General features: G+C 48.1%; 1 protein-coding gene and 1 long non-coding RNA gene across 9 annotated transcripts in view; one reads left to right on the top strand and one right to left on the bottom strand.

The window, feature by feature from the left end:
- LOC144082252 (transcription factor COE3) overlaps positions 1 to 12,735 on the top strand; it is a 28,977-nt gene extending 16,242 nt beyond the window's left edge. For 6 of the 8 annotated variants that reach the window (XM_077609259.1, XM_077609262.1, XM_077609263.1 and 3 more), the window contains 6 exons: positions 1,101 to 1,189; positions 9,837 to 9,902; positions 9,979 to 10,123; positions 10,318 to 10,503; positions 10,853 to 10,966; positions 11,392 to 12,735. In XM_077609259.1, the coding sequence (XP_077465385.1) occupies positions 1,101 to 1,189; positions 9,837 to 9,902; positions 9,979 to 10,123; positions 10,318 to 10,503; positions 10,853 to 10,966; positions 11,392 to 11,423 (632 nt within the window). In that variant the 3' untranslated portion in view covers positions 11,424 to 12,735. The remainder of the gene's footprint in view (positions 1 to 1,100; positions 1,190 to 9,836; positions 9,903 to 9,978; positions 10,124 to 10,317; positions 10,504 to 10,852; positions 10,967 to 11,391) is intronic. The other 2 variants (XM_077609260.1, XM_077609267.1) reach the window with 1 other exon arrangement.
- LOC144082255 (uncharacterized) lies at positions 11,381 to 27,935 on the bottom strand. The gene is made up of 7 exons (XR_013303211.1): positions 27,437 to 27,935; positions 27,300 to 27,365; positions 19,613 to 19,700; positions 19,389 to 19,535; positions 14,944 to 15,015; positions 12,737 to 12,880; positions 11,381 to 11,811 (listed from the first exon to the last, which is right to left on the bottom strand). It is a non-coding gene; the product is annotated as an uncharacterized LOC144082255 (long non-coding RNA).
- Positions 27,936 to 27,992: the final 57 nt, after the last annotated feature.

Below are 27,992 nucleotides of genomic sequence, written 5' to 3' on the forward strand. Positions count from 1 at the left end.
TATCCAAAATCAATATCTCACGGGAACGTGGCCCAGACGGGAAGCCGATAAACATCGATTCGTGCGCCGACGACTTCATAGAAAAATCAAAGACACATCGGGAACGGAGCCGAGGTGCCAAACGGACGCCGCCTTACCGGCCAATCGGCGAGACGGAGCGGCGAAGGGCCCAAACGGCATTCGACGCCGTTCGCCAAATGTGCTCCGGAGGCCGGCCCGCGTCGTCAGGAAACAGCAAATTGGTGCGCCGGGGAGGATCGTGACCGCGCCGCCGTCAAGGTGCTTTATGGGCGCTATGCTGGGGACGAACGACTTAACCAAGTGGACGAAACGTCCGCCCGCGAGAAGCGCCGCGAGGGACGGCCACAGCGAATCCCGACGCCGCGACCAATTACTCGCCGGCCGATTGGCCGCCGAGCGGAAAGAGGCCGAGAAATGCATGGTGGGCCGCCCATTCTCTGGCACTTCATTTCCGTGGCGTACGATAGACCAGGTTTTTGATGGCCGCCGGCTCCAATTGGCCGTCCGAGGGCGGTCCCCATAATTTAAGCCCGCGTTTCAGATGGGGTCACCTTGCCGGCTGCGGGGGCGAGCCGACAGGAAATGCATTTTGGGAAGGGGCTTGATTGTTTTGCGCAAAAAGTCCCGGAGGGATCACGCCGTCGACGGGTGGCGCGTCGGCATCCGAGGCGGCGTTGTCAGCCCGGTCGTCTTTTCGCCGTTTTTATTCCTTTATTTCTTTATTTTTGCTCCCCGTTTTGCCGCCTCTCGTCTCCGCCTGCGACAAATTAGATTTAGCGTCTTCGGGCCCCAGGCAAACAAATATTGTTCTAATGCTAATAGCCGGCCGCTCGCTCGCTATTCATGAAGGCCGCCCGGCGCCCGCCGCCCAATGCGCCGGCTGTCAATCACGGTTAGCGGCTACAAGCGCTAACGCCGACAAAGACCCTCTGACAAATTGTCCCCAAAGTCAAATTTGACAGCGTTATATGATTAATGGAGTGGGAGCGCTCCTTTTTTTTCCCCGCCGAAGATCCGAATTAGCGGGGAGTCATTTGGCCGTGCGTCTCCGTTAATGCTTCCGTCTGTCTGTGCGGCAGCTTTGAACGAGCCCACCATCGACTACGGCTTCCAGAGGTTACAGAAGGTCATCCCGCGCCACCCCGGCGACCCCGAGAGGTTACCAAAGGTCAGTCAAATTCGACTAATGCCACTGAAAAATGCTTCCCTTGAATGTCACTTGCTGTGGATTTTGGCTCACTTCCTGTACATTTTGCCACATTTCAGGGCATTTATGGTTCAGCATATTGAAAAACACTTTAATTTAAAAATTAATTTCTTATTTTTTAAATCCATAATTAGGTGCGAAACATACTTGATTAAATTCTATGTTAACGTACTATTATTCAGCCAATTTTAGATATTTTATTAAAATGTAGGTTTAATACAAAATGTTTGTTTTTTTTATTTTAAAAAATTATAATTTTGCTAAAAATCAGTTAATATGCATGGATTTTTGGAGAAATTTGACATCAATTTCATTCAGTCATTCATTTCCCTTGTGAGGTTCGCGGGGGTGCCGCAGCCTATCCCAGCCAACAACAGACAGAAGGTGGGGTAGAACACCCCCCCCCCCCCCCCCCCCGCAGATCCATTTGATTTGATCATTTTATATTAAATGAGGCGGTGGGCCGGACGAATCTCGGCGGCAGTTTGACGCGCCTCGTCTAAGCATTGCCGTTTAAAAGGAGGCGGCGTGGGGTGAGAGTTGACGGCGAGCGCTATTGCGGAGGCGGGCGGCAGATTGCCTTTGTCGGCGACGAGGGCGGACGCGCAGCGACGGTGGACGCGGCCGCCAAATTGAAGTCATTCATCAAACGGCGACACGCCGCCAAAGCGCTTTCTTTGGAAATTGATGCTAATCGCCCAACGACCGAGCGACCGGTCGCCGTCTCCTCGTCAGCCATGAATATTTATGCCTTCGTCTTCATCTCACGTGCCGACGGGTGGGGAAACGTTTTGTCGCCCGGGTAGACGCTTCCCGTTTGCCTCGCCAAAATCTACAAAGTCAACAGGAAGTGACCTGACAATGACCATAAATGTACAGGAATGAATAGGAAGTGACCGAATATGCTCCAAAATGAATAGGAAGTGTCCAAAAATGATCCAAAATGAACAGGAAGTGACCAAAACATGCCAAGGTGGAAGTTTGGGAAGCAAAAGAGCATTAAATGCCCACACGAATTCTTTAGGAATTTAAGATGCATTGTGGGATACGTTAAGCGAGGAAGCGCTGGGAAATTGCCGGGGGGATTCCCAACACAGCCATAAACAAAGCACACCCTGTAGGCTCCTCCTTCTCTTTTTCCTTGTGCGGAGGTCTTAATGAGGTGGGGGATAGGAACGATCAGGGCGAGGAGGAGTCATCAGACAGCTCTTAACTAAGATAAATCACCAGCCGCCGACGTCCAATCCTTTTCAACTGAGAGACGATGGGAAGGGAAGGGAAAGGAGAGGAAGGGGAGAAGAAGCCTGGCGCTCGCTCACCATCTATTTACACATGTTCAAAGGGCATCAAACGACTACCTTTTGCGTGGTAAGCATGTGCGCTACTGTTTTAGCTAAATGCCCAACCCAACTCCCTACTATAGCACGGACTGGCCCACTACATTTCTATTTGAAAAGTGAGAAGTTGCAAGATAAGTGACCAACTTTCCAATAATGACAAAGTAAAGTGTGGCCATTTCATGATGTAGACTCTACATGTTCACCTCTACATTGTAGAGGTTCAGTCGCCTGACTGCCATGTGGGCAGGTGTGGTTCCAAACCTGGTTGGGAATCATTTTCCCCCTTAAATAGAAACAACCATGTGTAGTCAAGACTTTCCAATGATGACAAAGTTAAGTGTGGCCTTCATGGCGTAGAGGTTTGTTCACCTGACTGCCGTGTGGGCAGCTGGGGTTCGAATCCCGCTCTCGTTTGACCGATCACTACACAATGTAGTTCAGTATATGGATCAACCTTTTTTCATTAAAATAAAGACTTAGTCATTTTTTTCAGCAAAACAATATTTCCGGTCAGCCTTCGGCTGACCGGAAGACAGTTGGGAGGGGGGGTTCCTGGTGGCGTTCGACAGTCGGCCTTCGGCCGACTGCCGACACCATACAGTCGTTGACTGGCGACACCGGGACGTGAACCCTCGACACCCACGTCGCAGGCAGGTGACTTACCCACTACACCACGAGGCTGCCCGCCTATACATGGTTGGAAGTTATATTTATCCTTTTCATTACCTAAATAAACAATTTGAGAATTGCAAAGAGTGGAATTGAACTCATTCCGGATTTGAACTTGAGTCCACCTGAAGTTCTGACCCATTGTCTTTGCCACCGGACCACAGTGACTTCTGAAATGAAGTGATTGGAAGTTATATCTATCCTTTTCATTACCTCAATAAACAATTTGAGAATTGCAAAGAGTGACACAATACAGTCGTTGGTTGCTGGATTCGAACCAACTACCTTACACATGCCAAGCGGACACTAACTGCTTGAGCTAAGTGCCCAACACACTTCTCTACTTGGCACCGGCTGGCCTACTACATTTCTAATTTACTTGAAAAGTGACAAGTTGCAAGACATCGGTTTCGAACCAACGATCTTTCACATGGTGAGTGGATGCTCTACTGCTTGAGCTAAGTTCTCAACCTACCTCCATACTTGGGATCGACTGGCCTACTATATTTCCAATTGACCTGAAAAGTGAGAAGTTGCAAGATGTTGGTTTCGAACCAACTACTTTTCACATGGCAAGCGGACACTTACTGCTTGAGCTAAGTGCCCAACCCACTTCTCTACTTGGCACCGGCTGGCCTACTACATTTCCAATTCACTTGAAAAGTGAGAAGTTGCAAGACGTCGGTTTCGAACCAACTACTTTTCACATGGCAAGCAGACACTTACTGCTTGAGCTAAGTGCCCAACCCACTTCTCTACTTGGCACCGGCTGGCCTACTACATTTCTAATTTACTTGAAAAGTGACAAGTTGCAAGACATCGGTTTCGATCCAACGATCTTTCACATGGTGAGTGGATGCTCTACTGCTTGAGCTAAGTTCTCAACCCACCTCCATACTTGGGATCGACTGGCCTACTATATTTCCAATTGACCTGAAAAGTGAGAAGTTGCAAGATGTCGGTTTCGAACCAACTACTTTTCACATGGCAAGCGGACACTTACTGCTTGAGCTAAGTGCCCAACCCACTTCTCTACTTGGCATCGGCTGGCCTACTACATTTCTAATTTACTTGAAAAGTGACAAGTTGCAAGACATCGGTTTCGATCTAACGATCTTTCACATGGTGAGTGGATGCTCTACTGCTTGAGCTAAGTTCTCAACCCACCTCCATACTTGGGATCAACTGGCCTACTATATTTCCAATTGACCTAAAAAGTGAGAAGTTGCAAGATGTTGGTTTCGAACCAACTACTTTTCACATGGCAAGCGGACACTTACTGCTTGAGCTAAGTGCCCAACCCACTTCTCTACTTGGCACCGGCTGGCCTACTACATTTCCAATTCACTTGAAAAGTGAGAAGTTGCAAGACGTTGGTTTCGAACCAACTACTTTTCACATGGCAAGCGGACACTTACTGCTTGAGCTAAGTGCCCAACCCACTTCTCTACTTGGTACCGGCTGGCCTACTACATTTCTAATTTACTTGAAAAGTGACAAGTTGCAAGACATCGGTTTTGATCCAACGATCTTTCACATGGTGAGTGGATGCTCTACTGCTTGAGCTAAGTTCTCAACCCACCTCCATACTTGGGATCGACTGGCCTACTACATTTCCAATTCACTTGAAAAGTGAGAAGTTGCAAGATGTTGGTTTCGAACCAACTACTTTTCACATGGCAAGCGGACACTTACTGCTTGAGCTAAGTGCCCAACCCACTTCTCTACTTGGCACCGGCTGGCCTACTACATTTCCAATTCACTTGAAAAGTGAGAAGTTGCAAGACGTCGGTTTCGAACCAACTACTTTTCACATGGCAAGCGGACACTTACTGCTTGAGCTAAGTGCCCAACCACCCCCTTACTTGGCACCGGCTGGCCTACTACATTTCCAATTCACTTGAAAAGTGAGAAGTTACAAGACATCGGTTTCGAACCAACTACTTTTCACATGGCAAGCGGACACTTACTGCTTGAGCTAAGTGCCCAACCCACCTCCCTACTTGGGACCGGCTGGCCTACTACATTTCCAATTCACTTGAAAAGTGAGAAGTTGCAAAACGTCGGTTTCGAACCAACTACTTTTCACATGGCAAGCGGACACTTACTGCTTGAGCTAAGTGCCCAACCCACCTCTCTACTTGGCACCGGCTGGCCTACTACATTTCTAATTTACTTGAAAAGTGACAAGTTGCAAGACATCGGTTTCGAACCAACAATCTTTCACATGGTGAGGGGATGCTCTACTGCTTGAGCTAAGTTCTCAACCCACCTCCATACTTGGGATCGACTGGCCTACTATATTTCCAATTGACCTGAAAAGTGAGAAGTTGCAAGATTTTGGTTTCGAACCAACTACTTTTCACATGGCAAGCGGACACTTACTGCTTGAGCTAAGTACCCAACCCACTTCTCTACTTGGCACCGGCTGGCCTACTACATTTCCAATTCACTTGAAAAGTGAGAAGTTGCAAGATGTCGGTTTCGAACCAACTACTTTTCACATGGCAAGCGGACACTTACTGCTTGAGCTAAGTACCCAACCCACTTCTCTACTTGGCACCGGCTGGCCTACTACATTTCCAATTCACTTGAAAAGTGAGAAGTTGCAAGACGTCGGTTTCGAACCAACTACTTTTCACATGGCAAGCGGACACTTACTGCTTGAGCTAAGTACTCAACCCACCTCTCTACTTGGCACCGGCTGGCCTACTACATTTCCAATTCACTTGAAAAGTGAGAAGTGAGAAGTTGCAAGACGTCGGTTTCGAACCAACTACTTTTCACATGGCAAGCGGACACTTACTGCTTGAGCTAAGTGCCAAACCCACCTCCCTATCTGGGACCGGCTGGCCTAATACATTTCCAATTCACTTGAAAAGTGAGAAGTTGCAAGACGTCGGTTTCGAACCAACTACTTTTCACATGGCAAGCGGACACTTACTGCTTGAGCTAAGTGCCCAACCCACCTCTCTACTTGGCACCGGCTGGCCTACTACATTAACAATTCACTTGAAAAGTGAGAAGTTGCAAGACGTCGGTTTCGAACCAACTGCTTTTCACAGGGCAAACGGACACTTACTGCTTGAGCTAAGTGCCCAACCCACCTCTCTACTTGGCACCGGCTGGCCTACTACATTAACAATTCACTTGAAAAGTGAGAAGTTGCAAAACGTCGGTTTCGAACCAACTACTTTTCACATGGCAAGCGGACACTTACTGCTTGAGCTAAGTGCCCAACCCACTTCTCTACTTGGCACCGGCATGCCTACTACATTTCTAATTTACTCGAAAAGTGACAAGTTGCAAGACATCGGTTTCGAACCAACGATCTTTCACATGGTGAGTGGATGCTCTACTGCTTGAGCTAAGTTCTCAACCCACCTCCATACTTGGGATCGACTGGCCTACTATATTTCCAATTGACCTGAAAAGTGAGAAGTTGCAAGATTTTGGTTTCGAACCAACTACTTTTCACATGGCAAGCGGACACTTACTGCTTGAGCTAAGTACCCAACCCACTTCTCTACTTGGCACCGGCTGGCCTACTACATTTCCAATTCACTTGAAAAGTGAGAAGTTGCAAGACGTCGGTTTCGAACCAACTACTTTTCACATGGCAAGCGGACACTTACTGCTTGAGCTAAGTACCTAACCCACTTCTCTACTTGGCACCGGCTGGCCTACTACATTTCCAATTCACTTGAAAAGTGAGAAGTTGCAAGACGTCGGTTTCGAACCAACTACTTTTCACATGGCAAGCGGACACTTACTGCTTGAGCTAAGTGCCCAACCACCCCCTTACTTGGCACCGGCTGGCCTACTACATTTCCAATTCACTTGAAAAGTGAGAAGTTACAAGACATCGGTTTCAAACCAACTACTTTTCACATGGCAAGCGGACACTTACTGCTTGAGCTAAGTGCCCAACCCACCTCCCTACTTGGGACCGGCTGGCCTACTACATTTCCAATTCACTTGAAAAGTGAGAAGTGAGAAGTTGCAAGACATCGGTTTCGAACCAACTACTTTTCACATGGCAAGCGGACACTTACTGCTTGAGCTAAGTGACCAACCCACCTCCCTACTTGGGACCGGCTGGCCTACTACATTTCCAATTCACTTGAAAAGTGAGAAGTTGCAAGACGTCGGTTTCGAACCAACTACTTTTCACATGGCAAGCGGACACTTACTGCTTGAGCTAAGTCACCAACCCACCTCCCTACTTGGCACCGGCTGGCCTACTACATTTCCAATTCACTTGAAAAGTGAGAAGTTGCAAGATGTTGGTTTCGAACCAACTACTTTTCACATGGCAAGCGGACACTTACTGCTTGAGCTAAGTGCCCAACCCACTTCTCTACTTGGCACCGGCTGGCCTAATACATTTCTAATTTACTTGAAAAGTGACAAGTTGCAAGACATCGGTTTCGAACCAACGATCTTTCACATGGTGAGTGGATGCTCTACTGCTTGAGCTAAGTTCTCAACCCACCTCCATACTTGGGATCGACTGGACTACTATATTTCCAATTGACCTGAAAAGTGAGAAGTTGCAAGATGTTGGTTTCGAACCAACTACTTTTCACATGGCAAGCAGACACTTACTGCTTGAGCTAAGTGCCCAACACACTTCTCTACTTGGCACCGGCTGGCCTACTACATTTCCAATTCACTTGAAAAGTGAGAAGTTACAAGACATCGGTTTCGAACCAACTACTTTTCACATGGCAAGCGGACACTTACTGCTTGAGCTAAGTGCCCAACCCACCTACCTACTTGGGACCGGCTGGCCTACTAAATTTCCAATTCACTTGAAAAGTGAGAAGTTGCATGACGTCGGTTTCGAACCAACTACTTTTCACATGGCAAGCGGACACTTACTGCTTGAGCTAAGTGCCCAACCCACCTCTCTACTTGGCACCGGCTGGCCTACTACATTTCCAATTCACTTGAAAAGTGAGAAGTTGCAAGACGTCGGTTTCGAACCAACTACTTTTCACATGGCAAGCGGACACTTACTGCTTGAGCTAAGTGCCCAACCCACCTCTCTACTTGGCACCGGCTGGCCTACTACATTAACTATTCACTTGAAAAGTGAGAAGTTGCAAGACGTCGGTTTCGAACCAACTACTTTTCACATGGCAAGCGGACACTTACTGCTTGAGCTAAGTGCCCAACCCACCTCTCTACTTGGCACCGGCTGGCCTACTACATTTCCAATTCACTTGAAAAGTGAGAAGTTGCAAGACGTCGGTTTCGAACCAACTACTTTTCACATGGCAAGCGGACACTTACTGCTTGAGCTAAGTGCCCAACCCACCTCTCTACTTGGCACCGGCTGGCCTACTACATTTCCAATTCACTTGAAAAGTGAGAAGTTGCAAGACGTCGGTTTCGAACCAACTACTTTTCACATGGCAAGCGGACACTTACTGCTTGAGCTAAGTGCCCAACCCACCTCTCTACTTGGCACCGGCTGGCCTACTACATTAACTATTCACTTGAAAAGTGAGAAGTTGCAAGACGTCGGTTTCGAACCAACTACTTTTCACATGGCAAGCGGACACTTACTGCTTGAGCTAAGTGCCCAACCCACCTCTCTACTTGGCACCGGCTGGCCTACTACATTAACAATTCACTTGAAAAGTGAGAAGTTGCAAGACGTCGGTTTCGAACCAACTACTTTTCACATGGCAAGCGGACACTTACTGCTTGAGCTAAGTGCCCAACCCACCTCTCTACTTGGCACCGGCTGGCCTACTACATTTCCAATTCACTTGAAAAGTGAGAAGTTGCAAGACGTCGGTTTCGAACCAACTACTTTTCACATGGCAAGCGGACACTTACTGCTTGAGTTAAGTGCCCAACCCACCTCCCTACTTGGCACCGGCTGGCCTACTACTACATTTCCAATTCACTTGAAAAGTGAGAAGTTGCAAGATGAACCAACTTCTTTTCACATTGCAAGCGGACACTTACTGCTTGAGCTAAGTGACCAACCCACCTCCCTACTTGGCACCAACTGGCCTACTACAGACCGGAATAGTGACAAGTTGCAAAACGTCAGCATCAAAGCGACTACTTTTGGCAGGTGCTCTATTGTTTGAGCTATGTTACACCCTTTCTCTTGCTTTTAGCACTTTTGATTTGAATCGAATGGGGAGTAAGTGTAAAGTTTGCTGCTATTTCAATGGTGGCTCACAAAGGCCAGACGGCCACGTGGAAAAAGCGGCCGGCCGGCACCGCTTTGGACGGGAGCGCCAGCTAATCCAGTCAGTCTGCTCAGCACTCTGAAGAGGGGCTGCAATACCCAAGGGAAGGCCAGCAGAGGCCTCCACCTTCCCGCTTCTTTTCCTCCGGGACTTGGCATTATTATTATTTTTATTTCATCCGTGTGGCCAAGTGCCAAATGACGGACAGCACAGCGATCATTTTTGAAGTACGTATGCGCAGCAGTGGGAAAAAAAGGCCTCCAGTACACCATAGTTTGGAGACGAACGCTCCCCCGGCATGTTTCCGACACGCCAGATCGACGGTGAGCCAAATGAGTCACGCACATCTTCACTTTTTTTTTCTCCTACCCATTTCCCCGACAGGAAGTCCTGCTGAAGCGAGCGGCCGACCTGGTGGAGGCGCTCTACGGCATGCCGCACAATAACCAGGTGAGTGAGGCCGCGGGGTGGAACCATTGGCCACTCGGGCGGCCTTTGACTGACCTCTGACCCCGGCCGGCACCAGGATATGATTCTGAAGCGAGCGGCCGACCTGACGGAGGCGCTGTACAGCGGCGTCCCTCGCGGCCACGGTCATCTACCGGCGCATTCGGGAATGATGGGGGTCAACTCCTTCGGCAACATCTCCGAGGCGTCCCAGGCCGACCAGGGTGAGGACGCTGACCGACCGATACGGATTGAACATTTCAAACCAACCTTGCCCTTTTGTAGCTCCGTGGGCATGGCCAAAAGTATTTTTCTGTGTTCCATTAAACGCAACATATTTTGGATTGTGGGGGCTTTAGGTCAAAGGCCACACGGGCCGGGGAAGCCATTTTGTGAACGCTGGCTTGGTTGTTGTCAGGTTACTCCCGGAGCTCCAGCAGCGTTTCGCCTCGCGGTTACGCACCCAGTTCCACGCCGCAGCAGTCCAACTACAACAGCATCACGTCGTCAATCAACGGCTACGCCACCGCCATGAGCAACCTGACCGTGCCCGCCTCGCCCGGCTTCATCAACGGCGGCGGCGCCGCCAACTCGGCTTACGCCGGTAAGAGGCCGATCGCTTTGTTTTGGTTAGCGCCAGATCTCAGCAAACGTTGGCCACCTTGGGGTGTCATTCTACTAAATTCCCTGAAATTGACAGGACGCTGATTTGGACCACGCGAGCTAGCGGCCATGTTGGGTAGGGCAACCGTGAAGAGTACCTATTGCGCATACCTCCAACACCGATGAAGGCAATTTAACGTATTGGCCCCGAGCGACACTAATATTGCTTTGGTCAAGTTATGGATCAACTTTGCCCCAAACGAGGGGTCCCGCGGGCCCTTTGCCGTCCCGTCCCAGCGCGCTTCCGCCTTCCTGACCCGTGGTCTTCCTCTGCTTTTCCGCTCTCGTAGGCGTGCATTCTTTCTCTCCCGCCACTAAACAGAAGAGCGCCTTCGCCCCCGTGGTGCGGCCGCAGAGTTCCCCGCCCCCCGCCCGGGGGTCCGGCAATGGCAGCGGCCTCCAGGGTGAGCATTTGCCCCCACCCCCACCACGCCGGCTTTCAGAGTCGAGAGTTGATCCATAACTTGGGCAGGGTCTTAAGCGACAGGCGAAATGCTTCTTTCACCTGCGCTGTAGTACAAATGTCGATTTTGGCAAAAAAATATTTTGCCCCCCCAATTGATAGCAGACGCATGAAAAGACCTTTCTTTACCTAATTCCAATTAGGCGGCCATGTTGGTAGGGGCAACGTCCCCATCAAAGTCAATGCATTGACATTGAAACTGGCTTATTCGATCAATGTCAAAGCATTTGCTGTTGAATGGCAGCCAATCAACAAACAAACCTGTCAGTATGGAATACTTTTCAGGAAACAGACTTGAAATTTGACATCATGGCAACAGCGATGGGTCCAGCAAGCTCATTTTATTTGTTTTCTCTCTCCTGGCAGCGATGGCCGGTCTCATCGTCCCGCCCATGTGAAATCCCGGCCCCGCCCCTCACTCGACGATCCTTGGCGGCGTCACCCGACGGACTTTTCCCGATGACAACGGAACGGGGTCGGCCGATTGGGAACTGGAGCGCTTCTGTGTGTTTGCATGACGCTTGTCGGAGTTCAGGCCGTCCAGACGGGAAAGGCGGGGGGAAATCTTCAATTCAGCCATCATTCCTCGCTCTCCGGCAAGTTTTTTTTCCCCAACGGGAGCGTCACGCCGGCCACCAATCAACGTCTTCCAACGTGGAAGAAACTATCTGGCAAAAATCATTCCCTTTTCTTCTTCTTCTTCTTCTTGCGCTTACCGTGCTTCTTTTTCAGTATAAGCTTCATTTTCTGTGGGTAATCTCCGTCCAAACTTGTCTTTTAGATATTCTAAAAAAAAGATTTTGTACAAAAAAAAGTATGTCACTTCATTGTTCTAAACTTGTTGTCCACTTTTTGTAAACAATTTTTGTGTCGCACACGCGCACCAGCTAAGCTAAACAAAAAAAGAGAAAAGATGTTTTAATTGTGGCGTCTCCGCCGACCATTTTGTCTGCCACTTTTCAATCAGGGAATCTGATTTAAAACTACAAACATTTGTTTGAAATTGCAAAGCTTGATGAGAAGACTTTAGTTTGATGTTGCGTGCTAACATGCTAAGTGTAGCGTTGATCATACGTCTGTTTGTCTGTCTGTCCGTCTGTCGCGGGTTAACGAGGTTCAACCTCCTATCAAATGAGTGCAATGCTACTTTTATATACTTAAGTCACCAGGATTTGATTAAACTTGGATTTATCTGTCAATACTTTGAATTTGGGTGACCAATCGCACCCCCCAACAAATGACAAATGTCTCACAACTAGATGGATTGTGGGGGAAAAATAAAGAAACATTCTACAATGCAATGACCAGCTTGGCCCCAAATTTTTATGCTACAATTAATGCTTGGGCTAAGTGTCCAGAACACATTTATGAGCATAGCCCACATTTTCTACAACGCAATAATGAGCTAATCCTAAATCTTCTGTAATGCAATGATGACTTTAGCCCATTTTTCCTAGAACAACAATTATGAGCTTAATTCTAATTTCTATTTTACAATTATGATCTTAATTCTAATTTATATTCTACAATTAGGAATTTAGTTCTACTATTTCACTTTGTGTGAATTTTTCAAGTATCAGGAAACCATTGCAGAGAACTAAGTGTAACATTTCAATTGGCAAAATGTTGTTGTGACACTCCTATTTTTGGCCTATTATCGATACTCCAAAAACAATTGAAACTACATGAATAAAAAAAATGGAAACCTTACTTTTGTCAACTCTTTCGTCGAGGTTCAATCACGTGGCGTCCACTCATTCTTGTGCGGTGAAATCAAATGAGTTTGTCGCCAGTAGACTCCCACTTCCAACGGATGGGACATTTATCGTCGTCAATGGCGGCCAACCATTCGGTCCTAGATGGCGAAAAAAAGAGTATTATTGTATAATCAATGAACCAACATTTAATAATTGAACATGGATGGATACAACACTAGGAAAAAATATAAAAATCTCAAATCAAAATTGGAGCTAATCTGAAAATGGTATTAGGTCACACTTTTTTGTTTTGGTCATGAATAATACCACCAATGAGGGAACATGAATAAAACAAAAATACAATTTCATTCAGAGGATCATTATTCATTTGAAAACTTTAGTATTAAAGTGATAAGATAGCAAACACGGGGGCCAAATAATGAGCCATAATGGCGGTCGTGGGTAACACCCGCCGCGTCCCCCCGCCCGTCCACCGGGAGTCGTGGAGTGCGGGAGCTCTTATTAAAACAATGAAGGCGCTAATAATGGGGCGCGCCGGCCGCCCGCCCGCTAATGAGGCCGCGGCCGTCATAAAGAAGACATTAGACGGCACTAAAGAGGCCGCTAATGGCCGCCCGCGCCTTTGCAACAACAGACGACGAGACGCAACGGCGGCGCTCTCCAGGCGACCCTTGCTTGCCTTTTGTTTACACTCCTCCTTGTCACAATATCAACACTCAACTCTGTACCCACCCACACCAAAAATCAAAAGTCATAACAAAATCATACATACATCACGGCAAACTCCATTTAAAGTTATTTTTCAATCAACTCAGTGTTTCCTTAATTATTTCTGACCACCCAAAATGCGAAAATTGACCCAAAATGAACAGGAAGTAACCCAGAACGTACATGAAGTGACCTGGGAATAGCCAAAAACAACAGAAGGTGACGCCAAATCAACAACAAAGTGATCTATGGTGACGCAAAATGAATACAAAGTGAGCCCGAAATGGCACAAAATGGATAGGAAGTGACCTAAAATCCTGTTCTTTGCACTTCCTTTTGTCCTTCTATCTTTTCGCAGGGCCGTCGCTGGCCGAAGGGGAAGTTCGCCTCCATGGCACCCCCCCCCGTCAGGCTCGGTTTGCCCCCCACCCCGATCCCCCGGCGAGACGCCGTCGTGGCTTTTTTTTTTTTTTACGGGCCCGCCTGGAAGGAAGCGAACGGAAGGAGGACGCGGAGACTTTTATTGTTCTTTTTTTACACGTTTGACCGCCGCCGCCGCCGCCGTCCTTGCGGCGTTAATGACAGACGGAGACGGGGCCCGTCACAGGGAGCGCTCCGATTGCCGCCATAACTCGCGCGCTAATTAGCGGGCGCCGTAAAATAAGTCAAAGTGGTCAAGCTAATGAGTCCACCAGAGGGCCCTTGGCGTGCCACATTAAAACAATAAAAGTACAAGTGCCAATTTTCAGTCGTATTATTCCGATGATTTCCTTCTTCTCTTTCAACTTTGGACACGGTCTCGGCCACCCTCGTTAATCGGGTGGCCCGTCCGAAAGTACAGGTACGACTACCACGGTAATATTACCACTTCCCTTATGGCAAATTCACTATTTAGCGATTTTTTTCAGCTATTACTTATTAAAAACTTTTTTTTGAACTTCAGTGCCGAGTCCTAGTAGCAATAGTGGCTTCCGCTTACGAGTTTCAGCGTGGATTTTCATATTTTTATAAACTTTTTGGTGACCCTACGTAGCGATTATTGCGGCCACGTCTAGTCTACATGAACCGCGTTATTCAAGGGATTACTGTATACCATTTTATATTTGACTGAACGAAAATAAATGCTGTGGATACATTTAGAAAAAGCATTGGTTTTGGCACTGCCGACCCTCCCAAGTCAAAGCCATTCAGCAATAGCGAATGAGTTAAGCTCACCTATTTTGCTTTGAATGGATGTATTCAGCCTTTGACTGCATTGTGACTCATGGAAGCTGTCCATTCATTCCCACTTTGACCCTGACGTTCCCTAATCGCACCCTTCGCCCAATTGATGACATCCATTTAATAGGAAGCAGATTAGATTTCTTTGTATTTACTGTCATCCCCTCCCCCCAACCTCACTCCCCACCGAATATGATGGACGTTGAATATGTGGCATCGCTCCGTGTGTGCGTGCAAGTGTGTACGTGTGTGTGTGTGTGTGACAGCTGACCTTTATTCACATTCATGTTTTTCCCTCCACGGAGCAAGGAGGAGGAAGGAGCTCCTCTTCTTCTTCATCCTCCTGTGAAGCGTCACAGCGGGGTTAATGTAAGTCATGTATCTCATTACGCTCGCACACACACAAGCTAGCGCACGCGCACGCGCGCCCGTCCCAGCACGCACGCACGCTTCCGCCCGGGTTCCCTCCCAGGGGATTCCGCCTTGGCCACGGGAAAAAGAAAAAAAAACACGCAAAGTTCTATTGTGCTGTGGCTAGCGCGCTAGCAAACGTCGGGAAGTAGTGGCTCGCATTTGCCAATTTTTGGTTCGTTCAATGAGGAAATTTTAGTTGGTTTTTTTATACCACCAATAAAATAACATTAAAATGAAATAAATGTACATAAGCATAGCAAACATTATATAGCATTTAATTTTTTATTTTTTTTAATGTAGCATTAAGTTGTGTTTTTGTCGTACGCAAAGGATCCAATTAGAAAGAAGGAGCGAGCTTGTGGTTCGGAGGCAACGGCGGACGTGATTGACCCGCAGCCACGCGTTGGAAATCCCTGGGCCTAATTAAGAGATCCCTCCCTCCGCATTCCCGCCAAAGAAGGCTCCCGGCCCCCCGAAAACATCTGACGTGAAATCGATGCAACAATCGGGCCGTGTGGGGGGTACAGGTGCGGCGACGGTGGACGGACCCAAAGGAGCCGGGCCCGCTAACGGCTAATAGGCTCCGCTGCGATTCGCTTAAATCAGGCTGCGGGCTCCGCCCACTCCGGACGGACGCATAAATAAGTGATTCCGTGCATTTTGCCTCGATTACAAGCCGAGGGAGGAAAAAAAATGGCCGCATTCCGTCTGCATTGGCTATCCGCCAGCACTGAAATATTTATATCCGACCTCGGCCGGAGACGGCGCAAAGTTCTACAAGCCATAAGAAGCGTTTTTGACTTCATTGGTTGCCATTGACGACACCAGACGTCCAATCCGTATGGATGGAGAATCTACTACGAATAAACTTTACATCAAAAAGGATGATTGGACATGTATCGTTGTCTTGGGACAAGTGGCGGCCATCTTAGGTAAGGCAATGGTTGGAAATTAAATCTTTGTTTAAAAAAAGATAGAATGGGAGGAGTAAAAAAAGGAAACTACATCCGATGACGTCGTTTTTTGTATCAAAACCAAGAGCGATCCGGCATGGACCGGACTCTTTGTCCCGCTGACGCCGTTCCCCACGGCATCCAACTATTTCCTGCCCCCCGAGCTCACAAATGTCAACCCTCAATCACACCTAATGGAATTTGGAGTGGCCAAAGCGGCTTTTACTTGCATTCCGGCTCCAAACACACGCACACACGCACACACGCACACGGGCTTCAAGAACACACTGGGCTGATGTACAACAATTTCCAAAGCTCACAGCAGGCGCGCATGACAAAATGTAGGAGCGCCGCAAACTTTTCGAAAGCAAATACCCTCTCCTAGCAATCTCAAAACGGAACCATAAATTAGCAATTCCTCAACGTCATTAATCAACAATCAAAAACTGGTCCCACCCTCCTGCTAGTCAGTCACACGGTGCGTTTAGGGCCAGTGTGTAAAACACAACAATCCACACATCAACAATGTCTCCAAATGCAAGAGTTACAACGGTATGAATTTGTAGCTTTTTTTTGGTAGTAAATAGAGAAGATTACATTTTAAAATCCAATGAACATGAGTTTATTTCACAAAGGCTGAGCGGCTGGGGAAAAGAAGGGATGAATCTTACTAACACTGAACGTGGCAATCACATTCAACATGGTGATAAAATGCCTTTTTTTCAAATGACAAACGGTAAAACCAACTGCGGTTAATATGTATTACGCACACGCACAGTTGAATTTCAGACGTGCAAGGCTTTTGTTTTAGTATTGAGGTCATTAGCCGTGTTTGATAAGGGAAACCTTGGGTCGAGGTTGACGGGTGGCCATTAGTATGGAGCCGTAGCTTTTGTCCACTTTTGCAACTTGGCTAGCGTACTACGTTACGTGTCCGTTTCACTAGCCCACAAAGGCAACGCTGCTTTCATACCAAAATGAATCCATGGAAAAACAAAAACATGCCGAACTTATTTAATGCAAACAAGTTTGAGTTCATAAAGCGTGGGAATAAGTCCCCCTTTCGTCTCCGAATATTACGGCCATTTTGTAAAGAAAAAGGATTTTCCTCTGGCTATCTGACGGACAACGAGGTAGGAATTTTTTTCTTGACGTCTCGCCGCTGGCGACTACTTTTTCATCAACTTGGAAGCCCGTATTTTAGCGGGCGCTCGATGATGACGACATGGGCCGAGCGAGGAGGACCAAGATGGTGCCCGTCCACGGCAATTAAAGGCGTGGAGTCGTAAAAAGGGATGATAAAAAGTGGTGGCTGCGCTTTATCTTCTCTGATAATAGATCTTATTTATGAGGCCGCGCCTCTAATGGGCGGGATCTCTCCGGGGAGCGGCGAGGGGGGCCGTAAAGCCTTCGGACCGAGAACCGGCTACCAGGCCATCTCCGCCATTGACGTCGGTGGCGGCCGAGAAAGGGGAGGAATATTTATATAGAAACATATATGCTTCCATGGTATTCTTTTACTTCCAAACTACAAATGTACTATAAAGCATTTGAGCACTTTTACTGCAAGTTATGACCCTCGACTTGACTCTATATGAGAATGATATTGTATTTCTTTCGCTTCAAGTCCATAGCGGACGGTAGCGGCGAGGTTACCGAGGAGACGATATAACGTTAGATTGCACGGCAATGTACGGCTGGTGCAATGGGGTGGGCGGGGTCAGAAGCAGCAGGACGGTTACCATGGCGACGCTCCCACCGTAACACCCGTCGTAAAAGCAAAAGCTGCATTTTAGCTCTCCGGGGCCATCCGACGGGAAGCCGATTCGGCTCCGACTCGTCCAGATGTTCCTTCCGCTGCCGCCGCCGCCGACCTTCCCTAAATCAAGCCTCGCCTCGCCTGGCCGGGGAGTTGGCCCGCGAGCCGCAACTCTTCCGTCGACGAGCAAACGATTGTCTTGAGTGGAGCCACGCAAGTGCTGGCCGGACGTGCGAGCGAGCATCGGTGTTGACGCAACGCTACATCTGTCCTCGCGTCCAGGACGAATATTTGGGGGGGGATTAGCCCCACACGTGTGCGGTCGTTTGGTCGCTGTCTTTTGGTTGCCGGACTTTTGGTCGCCCGGACCCAAACAACGGGCGACCAAAAGACCGGCGGCGACAAAACAAGGTAAAACAACACAGTCTATGCATCAATAAAAGCCAACAATGGCCCTGAGCAGTTTCACTGAGCCGACGTATAAGAGTTTGTATGTACATGCGTTGTCCCTTTAAGAAGCTACGTCCGTCAGGGTCTTAACAAGTTCTCCAACAAAAAACAATAAGTTTTGGAGCTTTTCTTTAGTCTAATAATTAAGGCATGAAGTATGACTAAATAATAATTCACGGTTTGTATTTAGGGAATTTGAGCAACGATTTAAATGGTAATTATCAATAACCTTCCGGGCGACCAAAAGACCGAGTACCGACCGGCCCCACAAATCTTGCTCCACAGGTGGATCTGGACTCTTTCGGAGTCACTCGCCATTCAATGGGGCCATCGGCCCGTCGCTAGTGACAATTTACAGCATTCAACCAGCTAGCCTGTTTTTTGGAACGTGGGAGGAGTATCCAGAGAAAACCACACACAACGTCCACAAACAAACAATCCGACGGGCAGTCCAACTAACGGCCGGCATATGATTGGATGTCCTTAAAGTTGAAAGTGAGTTCCTCGACCGTGTTTGGCGTCTCCAGCGACGAGGCGACGCGACAGAAAAGCCGCCAAAGACAAAAAAACTCAGTAAAAGAACAGGTCTTTTCTTGGGCATTAGGCCCCCTAATGCCCCCCCCGGGCGGGGGCGCGCCGCTCGTCCGACCTGCCGATTAAGAGTGCGCCTAATGAACTGCAGGATTAGCGAGGCGCTAATGGCGGGCGCAGTCTTAAGTGGCGCTTTGTGTCCAGCGGTGGCTACAAAAAGGCCTTCTGTCCACAACAAGACGTAAAAGAGGCGCTTTGCTTCCGCTTGATCGTTGTTTTCCTCATCAACCCTTTTGCTACTTTAAAAGGCTTCAAATTATAGATTAATAACGAACGCAATTTCCGTGATTCATGCTAGTCGGTCGCCATTTTGACGTCAACTTCTATTGATATTGGGTCATGTCCTTAACATTTTGGCTTCTCATTAATTTGAGGACATTTTTTGTAACTGTTTGGCTTCCCACAAATTTGTGTTTTATACGTTCAGTAGCTATATTGGCCATTATCTTATGAACTTTTGATTTTGTAGCCCTGAAACTCCCAGCCGAGCGCTGCCATGGTGAGGATAACGTGACTGTGTGTGTGTGTGTGTGTGTGTGTGTTATTTACATCGATCTGCAGAGCTGCCAGTCAGAGGTCGGGAGCGTCCGTTGCGCCACCGCCGCCGCTGGCGACTGAGCGTTGGCATTTTCCTCCCTTGGTCAGCTTTTCCCCAGACGCACGTCACGTGACGGGTCACGCGTGCCGCTGACGTGTCTACGAAAAGCCACATTTGTCAGCGACAGAAGCCTTTTTTTATTCAACCAATGAGCCGAGGTCAGATTCTGCCTTACTTGAATGATTGCCTATTGATTTCAACTCCTTGTCCAAGTCCACTCTTCCCACGGCAGGATGACTGGACGTCTGTCATTGTCAATGGCACTAAAAGACACAAAAAAAACAAAATCAATCAAAAGTTCATTCATTCCCTCCCACCATTCACGGCACAATAGCGACAAGACAAATGGGGTCCACGTCGAGTCCCATTTCGGACACCGACTACCGTTAAAGACAGTTTTTTTCTGCCCCACGAAGTCGCCGCGCGCGATAAACACGCGCGTGAGCGCGCGCCGGGAGAGCCGGCGCGTCCCGGGAGGACGTCGGCGAAGTCCGGGCCGGGCCGGGCGTCCCCCGGCGCGCCGGTTCACCAGGTGTTGTCTGCAACAGGCAATTAGCCGAGGAGGCGTAGCTGTCAATCACCGGGCGGGAGAGATTAGCCGCTCGGCCGTAATTAGCGAGCCGGAGGCTGGCGGGCCCCCAGGATAAAGGCTTTGCCAATAATGGACCCTCGGGTATTAATTACTGAAGGTCGGAGGCGGAGGAAAGGCCGGGATCTTAGCAGCCGAGCGCGTAAGATGATTGTTTAAATTTCAAAAATAATACTGCGCTGACAGTTGTTGGCCTCCCGCCGGGACGCCGCTACAAGGTAGCTGGCGTAATTAGCTTGAAGAGGAAAGGCCACCGCCGGCACCGCCGGCGCGCGCCAGCGACAAGCGCGCACGCCTGTTTATCTGCGCCGCGTGCACGTGCAGAAAAACGCTAATGCGTCGGCCGTCGGGAAAAGCGAACGGCGGGCGAGAACAAGGGTCACTTTTCCATGATTTGAGGTGATTTACAGGCTACTTTGTGTTGATTTGGGGTCAAATCCTCTCCATTTTAGGGCCAACACAGGTGACTTTTTTGATTTGAGGTCTCTCCCTCTTCATTTTATAGCATTTCCAAATCACTCTGTGATTTAAAACGTACACGGCATGACCCAAATCCACAGGAAGTGACCCGTGTGAGCGGACAGACCCAGATAACATTCTCGTGCACCTGAGCTATTTCTCGTGGGAAAAACATTCGACGCCGAACATAAAGCCGTCATCGCCTAACGCTCTTGGACTCTTTCGCACGACGGCCGCCGTCTGGTGGAAAACTAGCGCCCCCCCCCTCCGCTTTTTGGGCAACGGCGCCTAGCAACGCGGCGGTCGGCTAATGCTGGGAGCCCGGGCTAACGCCGCTAACCCCTCGTAAAAGCTGTGCGCTAACGTAGCCTGTAAATGGAGTCGGTGCACCTGCACGCGGCCCCCTCGGCGACCCCTCGCCGATGACCGCCATAAACATGTCAGCGCGCTCAACTTCTCGCCAGATGCCGTAAATAAAAAGTGGATACAACATGTGTGCGCGCCTGGGATTGCGTGGGAGTCTTTCGTGTTTATGCTTGGGAGGGTTTGCAGATTGAACCTTGGAGGCTCAGATTTTTGGGTCCCATTGACGGTGATAGACGTCACTGAATATCCATTCCATTTTGATCCCAAAGTTCATTCATGAAACAAAAAAAATCCTGAAAAAATTGCTTGGCTCTGCTTCTGGGTGCTAAACTCCCATGCATCACTTCCTGTAGATTTTGGGTCACTTCCCATTCATTTTAAGGCATTTCTTTTGAATTTAGGGGGCCATTTGGGTTACTTTTTGTTGATTTTAGGGCATTCCCAGGTCACTACCTGTTAATTTGGGGGATTTGGGGATCACTTCCTGTAGATTTTGGGTCACTACCCATTCATTTTGAGGCATTTCTTTTGAATTTGGGGGCCATTCGGGTTACTTTTTGTTGATTTTAGGGCATTTCCCGGGTCATTACCTGTAAATTTGGGGGATTTATGGGTCACTTCCTGTGGATTTTGGGGCCCTAGTGTTGATTTTGTGTCTTTTCCAGGTCTTCATTTACCCGACCAAAGGCGCACGGACCCCCAAGTATGGAAACAACCCCCCTCCAAAATGGTGATACTTGTAGAAGTGACTCCAGGTGACTCGCGGATGGCGCCAGTTACGAAACGGCAGTCAAAAGTCACTAAGCAGGAAGTACGGGACACACACACACACATTGTAAGTGGGCGTCCAGATGGGCGGAGACGTGGCGCGTCTCTGCGGCGTCTCTCCGCATCTGCCGTTGCAGATGTTTGATGAATCGTCAAGCAGCCGCGCTGTCGCCTCATTAAAGTTGCACTCGCGTGGGGAAAAGCCCCCGCCTCGCTCACCGTGGCGCTAGGCTAGCGCAATAGCGCAGTAGCGTAGCGCCACGCAGCGTCCTTGGAGTGACGTGGCCGCAAGATACAAGAAGACAGACGCCTTGGCGCTTTGTGGCATGACGCCATCTTTTGTTAAATCTTTTTTTTAATTTTTAAATATATATAATGTCGATATATAAGAATTAATTTTGGGATGTCGACTGAACTAGCGATTGATTCACGGATGACTCCTGAAACTACGTAGCTAGATGGTAAAAGCCGTTTTATTATGGGATCTATCGCAGTCAATGGTGGCCCAAAAATTTCAAGATGGAGGACGGTCGCGTCCAATTTGTTCAATTGGAGGGGGCCGAGGGGCTCTTTTAGTGGCAGCATATGGCGCGCATTTATCACCATTTGCCGCCATCTCGCTAAACGACGTGATCAACTCATTTGTTACCGTCCTCTTTTTTAATCAAACACATGCTGCGCTCTAATGTTGGCCACGGCTCCCCTCCCGCGCAAAATCGGGGGTCCCTTAACGCCCCCGACTAGTTTTTTTTGTTGCCGGCGTGTGGGAGGCGGGTTCTGACATTCTGTTCATCTTGGGTCACTTCCTGGTCGCGTTTGGGCATTTACGGGTCACTGTGGTGGTAGTGAATCACTTCCTGTTTATTTTGGAGCATTTACAGGTCCCTTACTGTCCATTTTGCATCATTTTTCAGCATTCCTGCATCACACAAAGAATGTCCAAATGAAGGGGAGGGATTAGCAGCCAATGAATGTTCATCGATTGGATAAATAACAGTGCGCTAAAATGAACAGGGAGTGACCAGGAATGTCCTAAAAATGACATTAAAAAAGTGATTTGAAATGAACACAATGGCGGAAAGTAAACAGAAGTGCCCTAAATTAAACTGCCATGGATGGCGTGAGCCGTCCAATCCATTCAAAGCGGGAGAGATGGCAGCGGACGAAAGTATTCATTCCGGAATAGTGATGAACTCGTTGAAATAGTTTTCAATTTTAAGCTACGTGATTGGACGTCTTGCATCGTCAAGGTTCTTCAAAAAATATCTCTCCAAACTGCGCAAACGACACCACCACCACCACCACCAACAACGCCACCACCATCAAAGAGAGCCCAAAACAAAGTCGGCGTCTCCTTGACCCAAGCGTGGCGGACGGGCCCGTCCCCCGCGGAGCCAGGCTCTGTCCTGAGGGGAGGGGTGGGCGTTTGGACCTTGACGGGCAAATGGACCAGAGCCGCCCGCGCCAAAGCCGCTTCATCCGATGCTAAAGTGAACACAAAGAGGGCTCCGTGCCAACACGCTCAGAGACGTTGGGGAAATTAACATTAAGATGGAGGGGGGGTCGTCAAAAGGCTTGCCAAGCCATCTGAGATCTTCTTCCTCCTCCTCATCGCCATCCGTGGCGTTCGCGGCCGCCGGCGAGTCCCAGGCCGCGCGTTTTTTTTGTTTTTTTTGGGGGGCTCGTCGTCAAACGGCGTCTCGTCGCAACAACGCTCAAAGACGCCGTGGAGGACGAGGAGGAGGAGGAGGAGGCCGCCCCCCGTCGGGGATTTTTCAAATAAATCCCCACCGCCGGTCGACGAGGCTGCCAGCTTCCCGCATAAACAGGGAGCCGCCACCGCCGCATAAATCGCGGCCCGTCGACGGCGCTCGTTTGGCGGCGTGCGCTGGGGCGCCCGGCCGGTTGCGGGCCTTCGCCGTGCCTGAGCGGGAATATATTTGACAGTTGGCGGCGTATCCGCTGGGGGGTCTTAGGGGGGACTGAGTGCGGAGGCTGACATTGCTCAAATTGACAATAGCGTTGCCCTGATACATTCCTCGGCTCTCAATGGGCGACCAATCTTCCCTAGTTTACCCCGCCATTTTTTTTGTGTGCCATTGACGTCTAATGCATTTTGAGTGCGAGGGGCTAAATGAATGAGACGCTGTGCGTGAACCAGGAAAATGCCAAAATTCACCAATTTACATGAACAAAAATGAAAACGTTTTAGGCCAGCCATTTTAACTTAGCGTGACGATCCATTTGGAGAGAAACATCACGTTGTAAAAAAGTTTTGCATTTTGCACGTCATTGGATTGGATAACTTTATTCATCCCGTATTCGGGAAATTTCATTGTGACAGTAGCAAGAAAAGGCATAGTTATAAGTTAGACAGTACAGTCGCAAAGGCCGCAGAACAACAAAGCAAAAGCACAAAGTACAAAGCAAATCAAAGTCAATGGGATCATTGAGAATCACCAAATCAAATCATTAAGACAGAAAAGCAGTAAAAACACAAAACGAGCAAGAGTGGACGGAGCTACCGCGACCGGCTGCCACGTTCCATTATTTTGAAAGTCGTGTGCTCACTTCCTTGTCAATAGCAACGTCGCTAAAAGCAAAACAAAAATGGTCTTTTGCCACTACGAAATACAATTTCTTTCTTTCCCGTCGGTTCCACATTCTCGCTCCTCTTTTGTTTGTTTCCATCTTGTTGGCGGTGGCTGGAGCCCACCCAGCAGAGGAAAAGTTCCCCAACAAAGCTCCCCATTTCCCATCCAAGTGGGCCCCCCCAAAGGCCCGCCGCACTCAGCATCTGCTCAGTGGATGAATAAATGAAGCGCTGGCGGCGCTGGTTCGCCCGCGCGGACCGACTGACTGACAGCGCGGCGGGCGTCTTAATTGCGGCTGAAAGCTGGCGAGCGAGCGAGCGAACGGCGCTTTCCCGGACCCTCCCGCCCGCCTTTCCTTTGCGCTGCCTTTTTCCCGCCGCTAATTAGCACATTGTGTCCTTAAATGATTCACAAAGCCTGCGCCGCGCCCGCCGCCCGCCATCACTTATTCACGCGCCAAGCGCCGCTTTGCGCCAACATGGCCACCCCGGCTAAATTAATATAGTCCAATTAGCAGACGCTGTCACAAGGCATCAGCGTCCGCCGTTCGCGTGGCCCGCAAACTCGCGCCGACGTTTCCCGCCCGACGCTTTTCCGTTTGCAAAAGCGCCGCCATCGAGGCACGTATCGGACTCTCCCGCGAGCGCGCTCGTATCTCGGGGCGCGTTGGCCTGCTGACGGGAAGGGAAATGAGTGTTCTCCCCGAGCTTGCGTGGGTTTTCGCCAGGTATTCCGGTTTCCTCCCCAAAACATGCACGCCGAGCTTATTGTACGCTAAATTTCACCTAGCGCAAGGGTGTCAGACTCGGGTTTGTTTCGCGGGCCGCTTTAACGTCAGCTTGATTTCACGTGGGCCGGACCATTTTAGATATAATATATTTTTTTTATATACATGGATTTAAAGAACTGGATTAAAATACCTGAATATTCAGTTTTTTATAGATCTAAAACAATGTTTATTTGAGCTTTTTTAAATATATTTTTAGATTTTACAAAATAATTTTTGAACTAAAAACACAGAAAAAATGGATTAAAAAATTACAATTATTGATTTAAAAGGGGGGAAAATCAGGAAATTTAATATACATCTATACTCTTCATTTTAATTTGATCCTAAAACAGAAAGTCGGCACTCATGATTTACTTTCCCGGACCACACTAAATGATGCAGCGGGCCAGATTTGGCCCCCGGGCCGCCACTTTGACACGTGACCTAGCGTAAACAGTTGTGCGATTGGGTGGCCACCAATTCAGGATGACCCCCCCCTCACCGGGATAGGCTCCAGCACCCCCATTGGCTCACAAAATGAACCAAGGAGTCCAGATCAAGATTTCTGGGAGTGGAAAGGGAAATATTCGCACGTTGCGGGAAACGAGAGAGCTTCGCATCGTGGTCCGGGACTTTTTCTTTTGGGAAAAGAAGAAAAAGACGGAGGAGGATGAGGAAGAGGAGGTCTTCGTCATCGCGGGAGCCGTTTGTCTTTTTCCTAATCTGACGTTTATCTGGGAGTGCGGCCCAACAGAGGAGGAACAAAAGGCTTTGGTTGTGAGCGTCTCACAGGAAAGTTCCCAGATGTTCCCGCTTTTCCACCAAAACTTGTTTTTACATAAGGACAACAACAAAAGATGCCTCAAAGCAACCCCGCCAAACATTTCTCTCTGGCTCTTCCCTCACTCACCATTCGCTTACACTTTTAACGCATATTTCATACACAATGAGTGTACTTTTATTTTTTAAAGAGTTTAGGGGGTCGTATTGGGGGCCTTGGAACCCATCGATAACTACTTACGGAAAAAACCCCATCTCAAATCCAAATTATTTCGCAATAAATGACTGTATCCATCAAATATTATATCCAAATATGATATTTCCATATTGATAGCTAAAAAGGTAATCAAAAAATGTTGTATGTTTAGCCATTGAATGAAGTTGAAATAAATTAAATCTATAATTACATATTTTTTTCCCTTTAAAAACAACTTTTTTGGTTTCCCCTGATTTACGTTCCCTACTTTTGATAAATCTAGCTACTGGCAACCTTTAAAATCATTCCTGTTTCCCTTATAATTCCTGTCCACGTCTACTTTTAGTGGCTTGGCAGGGGCAAAAATAAATAAATAAATTTTCAAAAAAAGAACTAAGTGGTGCATGAGTGAGCGTGACTGACGTGAATCATTCATTGCGCTGGAAAAATCCGACGTTTGTCTAAGCTGGCAAAGACAAAATGCACGATGAATATTTCAATCAGCCACTCGCATATAAACAAGCGCGACAAAACAGCCATGAAAGATTTACGCTGATGGACGTGCTCCTCGCCGACGCCAAATGAGGCGCGAAGAGCAAAGTGCTTCCGCCGCCCGCAACACGCGCCGCCGACGTGTCTTTGATAGGCTCGTCCAAAGTATGGAAAAAGTATTGATAGAAAAATGTTGTTACATCAATCAATTGCAAAAGTACCCAGGAAATTTGTGGTAGTATTAGATGAATGTGGGCATTTTCCTTGTTCACGCACGCCGTCTAATTCATTTAGCCCCTCCCAGTCAAAATGCAATAGACGTCCAGTGCTGTCAATGGCACGCAAACCTGAGACACCCCACCTGGTTTAAATGAATTGATCGTCTATGATTGACAGTAGTCAAAAATTCACATCCCACGCTGCGTATTATGAATGACGTAAAACCTTTTAACACTTATAAAATGCTTTTAAATCAACCTCAAAGACAAACATTGAAATCACAAGTGTCAATACAAAGAAAATGAATTATCTTAACTATCACCGTATTTATTACTTAACTATTACCTTAACTAAGTGCACATTAAAGATTCACACTGTACTTGCAGTAATTAGTACCAAGTTCAAGTGTATCTGCTAGCATGCTACTAGCAACTAGCGAGGCTAACGCTAGCTGCAAGTGGATATTAGTCGCTAATTAGCAGTGTAATTGCACAAAAACGATAGCGTAACCCAACTACACAACTCCCAATTAGTCGTTATGCATTATTTCAGAGGACACAGTTTAGCAAATTATAACATATTCGAGCACAATTTAGCATTAAGTCTACATGTATAACGTGACTAGCTTACCTGATTTCAATAGTAGATCGGACGATCACAGCTCTTCGCGTAAACATAAACGCACACTTCTTTGTCCTGACAAAGGAAAAACTGGTTAGAAATATATACAAATTAGATCATCATTACGTTGCATGATTTTTGCTCACGTTGGTAAAGCGCGCCCGTTTCGGAGTTCTGAGATCGAGGGTTCAATTCCGTTTTTTGGGTAGTTATTGAGTCGAAAATTTGAGTGTGACATAAACTGTTGTTTTTAACTCACTCCATCGGTGTCATCGATGTCAATGAAATGGGGACGATGTTAGTTTAAAGAAGTTTGCCATTTGTCCTTCAACTTGTCCCACGGCAACATGGAGGACGGACTCTGCTCAACAACGGAACGAACGAATGGACGGACGGACAAAGCGTGAAAGACAAACAAATCCATCCGTAAGCTCTGCCCCCAGGTGACCAATCTTAAAGCAAAGACAAACAGGACAAATGTGTGGGCTGCTCTTCAAAATTAAATCAAATAAGATTAAAAATCTCCATGTGTTTTGCTTGTAAGAGGCATTTCCCCGAACCCTGACCGCACGTGTGGGTCATTAAAAAAACGAGCGAGCAAGAGAATAGGCATCTTAGCAAACGACGTCCACTCGCTGTCTTAAGGCCGTGAGCGCCCCCTGTCGGCTAACATTAGTACCAACTGCAGTGTCAGACTGGGGC

This window comes from Stigmatopora argus, chromosome 9, assembly GCF_051989625.1.
Source record: "Stigmatopora argus isolate UIUO_Sarg chromosome 9, RoL_Sarg_1.0, whole genome shotgun sequence".
NCBI lineage: Eukaryota > Metazoa > Chordata > Actinopteri > Syngnathiformes > Syngnathidae > Stigmatopora > Stigmatopora argus.